This window comes from Oncorhynchus clarkii, chromosome 32, assembly GCF_045791955.1.
Source record: "Oncorhynchus clarkii lewisi isolate Uvic-CL-2024 chromosome 32, UVic_Ocla_1.0, whole genome shotgun sequence".
Lineage (NCBI taxonomy): Eukaryota > Metazoa > Chordata > Actinopteri > Salmoniformes > Salmonidae > Oncorhynchus > Oncorhynchus clarkii.
Window position 1 is genome coordinate 15,112,850 of NC_092178.1, and position 13,209 is coordinate 15,126,058.

Below are 13,209 nucleotides of genomic sequence, written 5' to 3' on the forward strand. Positions count from 1 at the left end.
ACTGGAGGACGAGGAGTGGCTGGCTGTCTGACTGACTGGAGGACGAGGAGTGGCTGGCTGTCTGACTGACTGGAGGACGAGGAGTGGCTGGCTGTCTGACTGACTGGAGGACGAGGAGTGGCTGGCTGTCTGACTGACTGGAGGACGAGGAGTGGCTGGCTGTCTGACTGACTGGAGGACGAGGAGAGGGGGTTCTCTGTCCTCACTGACTCCTGACACTGTCTTGTAGCACAGTGTTTCACAATTCCACTAACCCCAACAGCCCAACTCCAGTAAGCCCAAAAGGTGTGCTTGTCCAGGGCTACAACAAAAGTGTGTACCATTAGGGGTACTGGAGGACTGGAGTTGTTGTACCGTGACTAGCGTCTCGTCCTTGTTACCAGTTGTAAAAAATAATAATAATTTTAAAAAAGTGTTTTCTGTGAGTTGTTCTGCCCCCGTCACACCAAACTCCAAACCCTTACACACACCATCATCAAAGACGTATGAAAGGAAAGCTGAGAGTGGTCACCCTAAATCTTTCTGATCAGAGGATGTCACAGCAGAGCTGTGGTGCGTCTCAATGGAGCTTTGATTATGGTGGAGTAAAAAGCCCCAGATTATGTATGAGTTGCCAAGAGGAGTGTTGTGCCGGGCCCTGTGTAGTTCTGATAAGACCCGAGTTTAGGTCTGGCTCTGGATACAAACACAGTCGTGTTCATTAGCGCACACTGTGGAAAAACATTTCAAAACATTGAGCAATGGAAAATTAAAACAAGCATTTCTTGTTGGACAAGTTATGTTAACTTCCTGTTGCACTCGGTTTTGAACCGTTGCCATGTTTCGTACATAGTGAACACAACCCAGCTGTATGGATTCAGAGTGCTGGGGATGACCTCATCTGTCCCAGTGTTATATGAGGAGTTATTGGATTGGATAGGGCTATGTATATATTGTATACACTTGTGCAAAGGGAACTCGAAGCAATGACGGATCACATTAAGAGTGGAAAAGATCTTCCCCAAATTGTAACTCACAGTTAGCAGAGGTTTATTATGGTAAGGAATATTATGGTTGTCCATAGGCTACACTACTTGACTTTAAGTTATTGAGAAAAAAAAATCTCTAATAAACTGATTCGTGTTTTGGTGATTCCATTCTGTTTAAGCATTTATTTACTGTCACTAAAAGGCTGCCATAAACTAAACTTGTTCAAAGGAAATGTTCTCTTCACACAATTGGACCTACATTACCTAAACCTCACTGTTACCATGGTTACCCATGGCTAGTCAGTCTGGGAAAAAAGACACCCTAAAAAAAAGATACAAGAAACACTTAACCGGTTGTCCGCGCTATTGGTCCTTTTGATGGTAGGAAATTGAGATGAAATATCCATAGGAAAGGGTTGTTTCCCGACTTTGAGGAGCAGGTAGGTTCAGTCGTTTGTATGTTCAATCTAACGCATCGCACGTGATGCACAATATGTCAACAACAGCCGAATCGAATGTAACAGCACGTTTCCTGCAATCAACTGAAAGTGTTTGTGAAATTTGCCATCTGATTATGTGGGACAATGTTCGGTCTGTGGTTGGGTTAAACTCAGCCATTGTTTGTCATGTGCAAATTTGCTTCATTATTGAATATCTAAAACCGCAAATACACAGACCAGTGTACTGAAAGTCGGGTTAATATAAGGACAACAATTTGCGGACAACAGGTAAAGTAAGTTTAAAAAAATAAATGCAACATTCTGACTAATGGGCCTGTTCGTGAATGCTAAGCCTACATGTTAGACACCAGAGTAAATCTTCCACTCTCGGGTTCTAAAAGAGGGTAGGACCTCCAATATGACTACTCCTGGACGGGATGTTGTAGTTTTTTTTTCAAGAGATTCCATTGCACACTGGCCATAATCGACCACTAAACAACATATTTAGTCAACTAACAATCAGCAAAAAGTGTTAGTTTTTGATCTGAGATGTGTTGACGTACAAAACAAATGCAGTAGGCCTACAAATTATTTCCAATTAACAACGCCGGTTTTTGGGAAATTCAATTATAAAGCCGTTCTATCGGGGATTTCATTAAGTTAAGACAGCGGAAATTGAGTGTGAGGTCCCATGTTGTGATGTATTGCGAACGTGTGAGCTAATTGCCAACAAAGCAACTCCACCTGATGAATTAGGAATGACTCAAAGGAAAGCGTGGCATGTGCATTATTCAGGAAGTCATGACAATATACAATTGTTTCAATGCAAATATAAGTTATGTAAAAAATGATATGGCAAAGTAAATATTAAAATTCAGCTATTGAAAGTGTAAATCCGCGTGCGCAAATGAGATGACTAGGCCCTACAACATTGTATTGAAAAACAATTAGGGTACTTACATGAACGCATGGTAGATGAATGCCCATCCTCGTGGTCTTTCCAGTACGTTGTACAAGAAGTTCTGAAACTTTCTGTAGCGCTTGCTGGAGGCTGAGGTGGTCGCCCGGGGTCCAAGACGCCCGGGCAGCGGGGTACCGAGGAGCCCGGTGCGGTGAGAAGGGTGCACGCGCTCCGGGGTCGATGGTTCACTCCTCTCCGTATGAACGGCGGTAAGAGCCACAAACTCAACCCGTCTATCGTCGTTAGGTGCGGGGAGAACCAACATTCTAATGCCACCGTTATTTGATGGGGTGCTTAACATGGTTAAAGTATATCTATATAAGTATTAAATGTAACGGAATTCACTTTCAATCACCTATTTAACAGTGAGTCCATATCTACATTGGTGATTTAGCCAACTGAATTCGAAGCCATAATCAGGTTGTCTGCATCGGATAATTACTTGAGACTAAAGACTAATTACAGCGAGTCAATTTCGTCCCTCTAAAAGTCTGGGTCTGGACTTTGAATTTAATTTAAGTTATCTAAAAATCAAGTCACAGCCATAAAATAAAATTCGCATGGCATTTTGACAAGTGCGGTATGTAAAACCGTAACTTTGAGAAACATTGTTGAAACTCAAATGCAAAGTTGTCAAAGGTATTACGCGATAATTCCAAGGACCGTTCAATCTTGGAACACGAGGTGCAACCGAGTGATGATTACAATATCTTTTGGCCGGGGGAACGGTAACTTTATAACCTACCCTATTGATAATTAGTATAGTCGTCCCCACATGCGCATCTTGCTCGAAATTAACCTATATGGAAAACACTTAAAGCCCGCAATTGAAAGCTTAAAGCAGACAAGTGTATTTATTAAAGGACTACAATTAAGTTGGTTAAATAACTATCGATTGAACATTATCGCCCTGCTCTTTTAAAAAAGTATTTACTTATTATTATATTAATCGCATATGAGGTTCGCTGCTGCACAACATGCCCACTGAACTGACACTCACTCCAGCCGACTTTCCTGTGAGTCTCGCTGGTCCAGCGCGCTCGTGGTGAGGAGCGGTGAAGACCGTCCGTGAGATATCTAAAATCAAGAGTCAACTTTACTCTAAACTTCTATTATTTTAGAGAAGACTCTCGGGTCACACGCAGCAGAATCAGATGGTCCAGAGATAAATTAGAGGGACCCAGGGCCGTTGCGCTTCCGAAGACTTCGCACGCACAAACCAAAAGCATCTGGCTGTCTTGAACACACGGATGGACGCTGAGAGAGGGAGCGAGAATGCGCACGGGGATATTCGGTTGTGTGTAATGTTTGCTCAGTAGCATGAGACAGGTCTAATATCTCTGAGCTAAGTGTTCATATTTTTGATGAGGCTGACAACTTTTAATTTTAGAAATACAGATGCAAACATCACAGTTATGGTATGTTAGTATTTGGAGCTATAATAAATATGTATTTATTGGGCACCACATTGATAGACTTGGTTGTCACACATTTGTCATGCCTTTCAGTTATCAGTGGTGACCAAATCAATTGTTTCAACTTTCTCCTGTCATGAGGCAAGGGCACTGTAGGCCTAAAGAGGGAGCCTCAATGAAAATGTAATGTAGCCTGTGTGTATATGGTCAGTGCTATCTGGGATCCTTGCGACCTCCCTACCCTAACCTTTACCAAATCCTTACCTAACCATTTTAAATGTCAACTTCAATGGGGGGGGGGGGGGGGGGGGTACTGGGCAGGGGACACAAGATAAGAGGGACAGACAGTGGCCTGACCATGGAATTAGAATACTATTATGACATAGCATGACAATAGATCACAGGAAAAACATAGGAATAGAAGAGGAATTCTGTTTATGACACATTGTGACAATAACAATAGATTGGGAATCCTAGTTCTATGGTCCAGGGATTCTATATATGGAGCACCCGGGGTTAGCATGGTGTAAAATAGCAGCGGTATTTCACCAGAATGCTTGTGTAAGGTTCCTGTCCTGTTTTGCCACATCATCACGGATCACACTAATGACATCAACAGATGGCAAGCCAACCGTGGGTTGTATTCATTAGTGCGTCATATTTAAACTTTTTGCAACAAAAAAACTTTTGTTGTTGGACAAGTTCAGGTAGACCTGCCCTGTTTCAGTCAGTGTTCTTCCGTTTGGTGTCTTGTGAATACAACCCATCTCTACTGCAGTGGCAGTACACTCAAAGAGATGGAGAAAACAGTGATTTACAGGACAACCTGTAAACCAAAGCACATAAATTAATATATCAGTGGTGTAAAATAGCATATTTGAACAGAAAAACTCGCATGAACGAAATGACATTTCTAGAAGACGTGCTTGAACATATAACTTTGGACCTTCTGTGACACTGGAAAACAAGGAATGTATAGCTTCAGCAACCTACAAAACAAGCATTCATCATCGTCACCATTTTGGTATGTAGCCTAATGGTGCACAATATACACACTCCTGGTCTATTTGATTATTTTCATTAGTTTATGAAACATGGTTGAGGAATGAGCAGGGGGATGCATGGTGGTGCCACTGCTGTGCTGGAGCTACAAATCTCTAGTGTATTCCCAGGACCCTATGCTTACATAACTTTACATCACTCAGCATTAAATCTTTTACATTGCTTCAGAATGCATACAGAGGGCTTTACAAACATAGTGCAACGTATAGGCAATAGGGTGTAATTTGGGAGGTAGCCTAGCTATGCAGTATGTGCGTTGCTTGGACACTTATTTCCAGACAATTAAGGTCAACTAAAATCTAGCAAGCTATACATCATCCTCGGACGTTGTCATTGGTTTGTTTCACACTAGACTCCATCCATCCTGTGCCTAGGTAAATAATGCCCTGGTTACTTTCGCTTTGACCGAAAGCTTAGCCTCTATAAAATCAGATATGCAAATGTCCCCTGAGCATGCATAGGCTCTCTGGAGGAGGCTCTATAACATTCAACATCTGGGGATACCCCCATACCTTAGTCATAGTGGAGAAGGCATCATCAAAACATTCCTCCCACCATCCCCCCTTTCCCTCTCAGCAGCCTTTCTGTGATTCTCCAGGGGGTTAGGCGGTGACTCCAGAAGTTGAGTCGAGCGAAGCGACGATAGACAGGGCTGATCTGGGCCTGCACCAGGGGATTAACATCAAAGTTTAACCACAGAAAAGCATCCCACGGACCCTCCACCAACCCTCCAGCTCCCTCCACTACCCCACTCCATCAGCCCTCCACCACCCCCTACACTAATCAGTCCACTACCCAGCACCATCTTCACTCAGCTCTCTTAATTAACATGCAGACAGGACAGAATTGGAAAGGACCGGGTCTGGCTGCATGGGCTTCTGATAACACAACAGCTGAGCAAGGTCACAGCACAAATGTGTCATTAGCCGTTCACTAACACACAGACGTGCATGCAAACACACAGACTCTCTCTCACACTCCAATACTGTACACTTGAGAAGCCGCCACACACACCTATCCACTGGGGTATTACACAGGCCCACACAATCATAAACACCCATTGTCCTCTTGTCTTGAGCAGGTTGGAATAACTTTGGGTTACACCATGTAATGTAAGGTGTGAAAGGGGACAGTGTCACCATGTAAGGTAAGGTGTCAATAGGGGACAGTGTCACCATGTAAGGTAAGGTGTCAATAGGGGACAGTGTCACCATATAAGGTAAGGTGTCAAAGGGGACAGGTGTCACCATGTAAGGTAAGGTATCAAAGGGGACAGGTGACACCATGTAAGGTAAGGTATCAAAGGGGACAGGTGACACCATGTAAGGTGTCAAAGGGGACAGGTGACACCATGTAAGGTGTCAAAGGGGACAGGTGACACCATGTAATGTAAGGTGTCAAAGGGGACAGGTGACACCATGTAAGGTGTCAAAGGGGACAGGTGACACCATGTAATGTAAGGTGTCAAAGGGGACAGGTGACACCATGTAAGGTGTCAAAGGGGACAGGTGACACCATGTAAGGTATCAAAGGGGACAGGGGACACCATGTAATGTAAGGTGTCAAAGGGGACAGGTGACACCATGTAAGGTGTCAAAGGGGACAGGTGACACCATGTAAGGTATCAAAGGGGACAGGGGACACCATGTAATGTAAGGTGTCAAAGGGGACAGGTGACACCATGTAAGGTGTCAAAGGGGACAGGTGACACCATGTAAGGTGTCAAAGGGGAAAGGTGACACCATGTAAGGTGTCAAAGGGGACATGTGACACCATGTAAGGTATCAAAGGGGACAGGTGACACCATGTAAGGTGTCAAAGGGGACAGGTGACACCATGTAATGTAAGGTGTCAAAGGGGACAGGTGACACCATGTAAGGTGTCAAAGGGGACAGGTGACACCATGTAATGTAAGGTGTCAAAGGGGACAGGTGACACCATGTAAGGTGTCAAAGGGGACAGGTACCACCATGTAAGGTGTCAAATGGGACAGGGACAGGTGACACCATCAAAGGGGACAGGTGTAAGGTGTCAAAGGGGACAGGTGACACCATGTAAGGTATCAAAGGGGACAGGTGACACCATGTAATGTAAGGTGTCAAAGGGGACAGGTGACACCATGTAAGGTGTCAAAGGGGACAGGTGACACCATGTAAGGTGTCAAAGGGGACAGGTGACACCATGTAAGGTATCAAAGGGGACAGGGGACACAATGTAATGTAAGGTATCAAAGGGGACAGGTGACACCATGTAATGTAAGGTGTCAAAGGGGACAGGTGACACCATGTAAGGTATCAAAGGGGACAGGTGACACCATGTAATGTAAGGTGTCAAAGGGGACAGGTGACACCATGTAATGTAAGGGGTAAAAGGGGACAGGTGACACAATGTAATGTAAGGGGTAAAAGGGGACAGGTGACACCATGTAATATATATATATATATATATATATATATATTTTACCTTTATATAACTAGGCAAGTCAGTTAAATAAGATTGTATTCTTACAATGACTGCCTAGGAACAGTAGGTTAACTGCCTTGTTCAGGGGCAGAATGACACATTTTTACCTTGTCAGCTTGGGGATTCGATCTAGCAACCTTTGGGTTACTAGTCCAACACTCTAACCACCAGGCTACCTGCCGCTCCATGTAAGGTGTTGAAGAGGACAGACGTCGGGCTGGCACGGTTGTGCTCTCACACCCCGCTCTCCTCCATTGCATACTGCTCTGCTCTCGAACCGGCATTCACTCACGCCCCACAGAGCCTAGCTGAGCTCTAGGAGTAGACAGCCGTACTGGGATTTTATGGGAACTTAAAAATCCCCCCACATCAGCAGCACGTAGTGCTGAACTCTGCTGCTCGCTCTCGCTCCGACGGACCCCAACAACCTTTAATATCCGCTGAACAACTTGGAGCTTTACATACGCGTTACACCACTTAATGGCTTTCCCAGACCACATTGTTTGGCTTTATTTAATCTTTTTTTTTTTTCTCCTTCCGTTAATCTGCATGTGTTTCCTCTTTTCCCCAGATTTCACTTAATGGAAAACATCAGAGACAAAATGAGGGGGAAAACACAGATCCATTTGTTGATACAGTGTGTTGTTGTTTGTTGCTTCATGTTATGATAGGCTTGGTAGTAGTCTTTGGAGAGATGCTGCTATCATTTAGACTACGGCTGAACTGGGGATGACATTTCTTTTAAACCCACTAAGATTCATGTAGACACACTAAATGCCAGATACACTATTGAAACATTAACAGAAATGCTTTCAAATAGTTTAAAAAACAGACTAACTTAATGGTCAGTCTGTCTGAATCTCGAGAACACAGTCAAATGGGTGGAGGCCTCACCCACCACCAGCACATTCATTACCCGGAGAAATAGCTTTTGAACCTTGCTGCTGCTGCCCCCTGCCCCGGTCCCCAGGCAGCCCTCCGCTCCCCTAGCATATCTGCCCCGGTCCACAGATGTCCCTGTCAGGCCAAACAACACATGAGCTAGCTGTGTGTGTGTGTGTGTGTGTGTGACCGTCACAGCTCAAACTCTGCCTCTGGACTCCCAACAACCTTATTTTACTTCCGTTGTTATTAAGACTAGATTAGCAACATTTTATTTTTCTTTATTGTAAAGAGATAAGATAGTTACTTGCATCGTGTCTTTTTGCTCCTGATTTGACCAGAGCCCTGCAGCTTTGTCCAGGTCGAAACAGGCCATGTAGTCTTCATAAAACAGTTAAAGCACTTAAATACAATCTCCCTGTTATCACATTATTCAATGAATGTACATCATGTATGTACATTGTGTCCATACTAGACACAATGTCTGCTACATGCAGAATGAATCACACTGGTTAGTTAATCATGGATTGACCCCTGACCTTCTGCCTTGTAACTGTGATGCCTAAATAACCACAGAATGACAAAATCTCCCACACCTCAAAGATAAAGATCATCAAACACATGGATTCTAGTCTATCTAACTCAAAGTCAACTCGTCTTAATAAGGTCTGATGTGGTTAACTTGTTGGGACAAGCTGGTGTGGTGGCCGCATCACAAGGTCACAATGTGCGTCCCAAATGGCTCCCTATTCCCAAAGGGCTCTGGTCAAAAGTAGCGCACTATATGCGGAATAGAGTGCCACTTGGGACCTACCCCAACGTGGAGCCAGAGCAGTCGGTCATAATTAATCTCTCCAAAAGTTACCTTGATCTAAGCGGTGGGGGCCGTTGGACAATCCTATTCACGCTCCACTTTAGCTACATAAATTTCTCCCCCTCTGCCCCTTATTAGACGGAGGCGAGCATGAGTCTATTCATTAATGCAGCTATTGTTCAGTGATTTAAGTCGATTAGAACGGGTCCCAATCTACCAGTAGGCTTATGGACCGGAATAGCATCTCTGTTTACCTGTTACATAACACAAACGGTTTCCAGCACTTAAACTGACCCAACCAAAGACCTAGCACTATTATCAGACAGACGGTTTTTAAATGTGGACAGCACTCAAAGCTAAAGGTAGGGCTAATCTTCTCATTAGGTAGATGTTAGACTCACTGGGCCGGATGGGGAGGTTAGCAATAAGTAGAACCAGGAGTTATTCCACGGTCAGTCTTGCAGACAGGAATAACTCCTGGCCCTATTCATACATTATAGACAGGGCCCAAGTAATAATAAATCATTCTTATTGGGAAATATGAGATATTTAAACATTAATTGTTGTTGACAAATTGCGGTTTATGTGACCAATTCCTCGGGGTAGGTGAGGCATCACTCTCGCTATATTTCTGTCCCAGCCTAATTACCTATTAAGATTTAGGTCGGATAAGGAATGATGTCTGATCTCCAAAGTGCTGAGCCGTCTCCAGCCAACTACCTCGTGATTCCATTGTTACCCGCTTTCCCTTTCACAACGAACAGCCCTTTCCAGAAGTAGAGAAGTGAGAAGAAAAAAACAGTAGGACCTACATTGCTCTGCTGTTGGAAGTGTGGTCCTCGAGGGGTGGACATTGCATGGATAAATTAACCCAGTCGCCCCCTTGTGGCCATAGTGCTTACGTTCTTAGGTACGTCACTCCCCAGGGCGCATAGGCCATCTACGACTCTTCTCCATCGCACGCTTCTGGGTTGATCTCTCAATCTTGTACCATCACATGCCGGATTTTTGGCATCTGCTTCAAACTCCCGCCTCCAGGTGTTTCGTGGGCGCTCTAATTTCCATTTCCATTGTGGGTTTCAGGATAGTTTGTCTGTCGATGTTGGAGGCCATAGAGTGATCGTTTTTATTCAGACAGTTGTAGAGTGCATATACCCATATCTTGAAGTGATATTTGTCAAGAAATTCCTACTCAACAACTTGTACATCATTTCTCACCATCAAGTCTAACTTATACCGACTGATAAATTGCTTCACTAAAGGATAACTATAGCCAGGTTTCCATCAAAATAAAGACTGATTTTCATGCAAATATTCTAAAATCGCATTTAGAAAATATGCGCATTTTTCCACCCGTGGCGTTTACACCAAACGGACTCCTTTTTTTTACCAAACGGACTTGTTGCAGAAACAAAATCAGTGCGTGAAGACGTAGGGCAAACCATTTATTTTACCTTTATTTAACTAGTTAAGAACAAATTCTTATTTTTAATGACGGCCTAGGAACAGTGGGTTAACTGCCTGTTCAGGGGAAGAACGACAGATTAGTACCTTGTCAGCTCCGGGGTTTGAACTTGCAACTTCCGGTTACTTGTCCAACGCTCTAACCAGTAGGCTGCCCTGCCGCCCCAATGTACTTTTTCGCTTTAGTTTTCATGTACAAAATAAAAATCTAATGTTCAAAGAGTTTCCATAGCATTTTAGACTCTACAGAGCATGAATATTTGTATTTTTCCAACGGTAGTCAACCATCGATCATCATGTCACCAGAAAATGACCCTCGAAATGTATTGGAAAGGCGCATCAAACTCATCACTGTGCACTTTCACCACCCTCTGAAGTGCATAACGCCAGATACCAACAAAATACATGTTTTGTTTTTCCGTATGTTTTGCTCGCATTTTAGGTATTTGACATACATGTGCTTTGCAACTAGGTAGTTTGAGTCTGTGTACTTCCGTTTGTACCACCGAACGGAAAGCATTAAACATGTAATGCACACGGTACACCGAACTCACCGCGGCCTAGTGCGGCATCCCCGATGTAGTGTTGCGGCCTGCTCAATTGACAATGAATGACTTCCGCCGGAACGCATGCTCCATCGGGTGGACATAAGGCGTACTTATTTCATCTGTAGCCTAATAAACCACATAGTTTCCTGAATCTTAGTGGGAGACCACCCAACATTCCAAGTTTACTTCGTTATGATAGTTATTATATCAATATTTGTGCATAAAGGCGTTTCCATCGCCATTTGTCGCATAACGAATTTTACCGACACAAAAAGATCCCATCATGTTAAACTAATACATAAATCTAATACAAAATTGTACCGAAACGCCGTTTCCATCACAGCTGTCCTGATTTTTGTTTGTATGGTATTGCTCGCATTAAAACCTGTGAAAGGACACGTGGTTTATGTTGTACTATGTGGTAGTTACCAATAGGCTATGAATAGATTTCAATCACCTCAAACACAAATGCACATTTGCAACAAAAACTGTTGGGTGAAAAACTGTTAACTTTTCTGTTGAAAAGATTGCATGTATTGTTTTTTTATTTAGTTATTATTTTTTTCCCTCACAAACCCAAAGTTTGCTTACAAAAAAGAACCAAAATAAAATGTGTACCTATCCATTGCATATCATGCTGGCAGTTTAAACTACATGCAAAACAACAAGAAGAAGAACAGCTATGATAATGATCATTACTAAATAAGAAAGGGGAGGAAAAGGGAGGGATGGTCATTTCAAAAGAAACCTTGACAAGTTACAACCAGTATTAAGAAAATACTATAAAAAGGGGTCCTTGCTCCAGTGAAGTCTTTTTCCTTCTTTTTTTTTACATTAGGCTTTCTCTACGAGCAAGGAAGGAGAACCAAAAACCTCTCTGGATAAGGGAGAGACTGCATATAAGGCAGAGAAAGGCCTAACCACTCCCTGCTCTAAGAATGATAGTGATCAGTGTGGTGATTCATGAAGAGATGGAGGGGGAAGGAAGAGGAAAGAGAGATGGAAGAGGGCCACTTAAGAGGTGAGTATGATCACTAGGCCATGGGAAAGAGATACTGCACCATATTGGACAGACACACACTCACAAGGGTCATACATACTAAATACAAACTCCATCATACAGTTAGAAGCCCTTTCATTGATGGCATGTCTCGGCAATGTGAACAAAACAAAGAGGAACTAACAACAAACTATGAATTGATCCATCACGGCTGGTGTGAGTCTTTCATACAATTTACAATGAATTATTGTGCGCTAGCTTAGAGTATGGCTTTATAGTTTTTTCTTTTAAAGTCTACACATTAAGACATTACAACAAAAGAGCATGATTCATGTTCTCTTGTAGACCAAACAAGGACCAAGCCTTCCATAGGATTCATCCCAAATTGCACTATTCCCTATATAGTGAACTACTTTTGATCAGGGCCATATAGACCGTGGTCAAAAAGAGTACATTATATAGGGAACAGTGCCATTTGGGATGCAGACAGAACATAAGACACCCCTATACAGTGTACTTCACAGAGAGACAGAAGACATACAGATTATACAGCAAGGGTTGACAGACACTGAGGAAGAACAGAGAGTTGGTCACTAAAAAGGAGGAAAGTTGGGTCCTGGAGGATTCAGCATTTGGATACCCTGTGTGTGGCTGTCGTGAATGGGCATTTAGGTGAGGCCTTTCTGGGGAACAGAAAGGTAAGTGTGGGTGCCAGGAGAAACTAACAGAGGCAGAGAGAGATGATATGACATGGGAATGAGGGAGAGTTGTCGGGCAGTCCCTTCGGTATCTGACCCAGTGTACTGAATAAAGAACTGTTGTTGTCAGAGAGTCCCTTGTAATTATCATGTCATATGTATTGAATGAGCGTGAGGGCACATCCCAAATTGCACCCTATTCCCTATATAGTGTGTAGGTAATAGGGTGCCATTTTGGGACATATCCTAGGAGGTCCCTTGGCTGTTTGAGCCAGTTGCCCTTATGGATAGTAACAGGTGGTGGGATCAATGGTTGGATGGTCTGGTGGGCAGGCGGATGCTTCCGGAGCCTCAGTCTCCGCTGACCTGCGTGGTGACCTGTCCGTCGGCCGTCTGGTTGGTGGACTGGATGAACATTGGCTGGCTCAGGTCCTGACCCGCCGGCATCGTCACCTGCTGAATCTGATACAACTGCTGTAAGGACACAGAGGGAA

The 13,209-nt window shown here is 43.6% G+C and overlaps 2 protein-coding genes across 19 annotated transcripts in view; both read right to left on the reverse strand.

Annotated features, from left to right (window-relative positions):
- Positions 1 to 2,798, reverse strand: part of LOC139392229 (potassium voltage-gated channel subfamily KQT member 4-like) — a 108,229-nt gene extending 105,431 nt beyond the window's left edge. Inside the window, exon 1 of one of the 2 annotated variants that reach the window (XM_071140064.1) lies at positions 2,369 to 2,798. In XM_071140064.1, coding sequence (XP_070996165.1) covers positions 2,369 to 2,670 — 302 coding nt within the window. In that variant the 5' untranslated portion in view covers positions 2,671 to 2,798. The remainder of the gene's footprint in view (positions 1 to 2,368) is intronic. The other variant, XM_071140065.1, reaches the window with a different exon arrangement.
- A 7,637-nt stretch (positions 2,799 to 10,435) lies between these two features.
- The window catches only part of LOC139392221 (nuclear transcription factor Y subunit gamma-like), a 45,446-nt gene continuing 42,672 nt past the window's right edge, over positions 10,436 to 13,209 (reverse strand). For 6 of the 17 annotated variants that reach the window (XM_071140035.1, XM_071140034.1, XM_071140041.1 and 3 more), the window contains one exon: positions 10,436 to 13,189. In XM_071140035.1, the coding sequence (XP_070996136.1) occupies positions 13,067 to 13,189 (123 nt within the window). In that variant the 3' untranslated portion in view covers positions 10,436 to 13,066. The remainder of the gene's footprint in view (positions 13,190 to 13,209) is intronic. The other 11 variants (XM_071140044.1, XM_071140050.1, XM_071140048.1 and 8 more) reach the window with 7 other exon arrangements.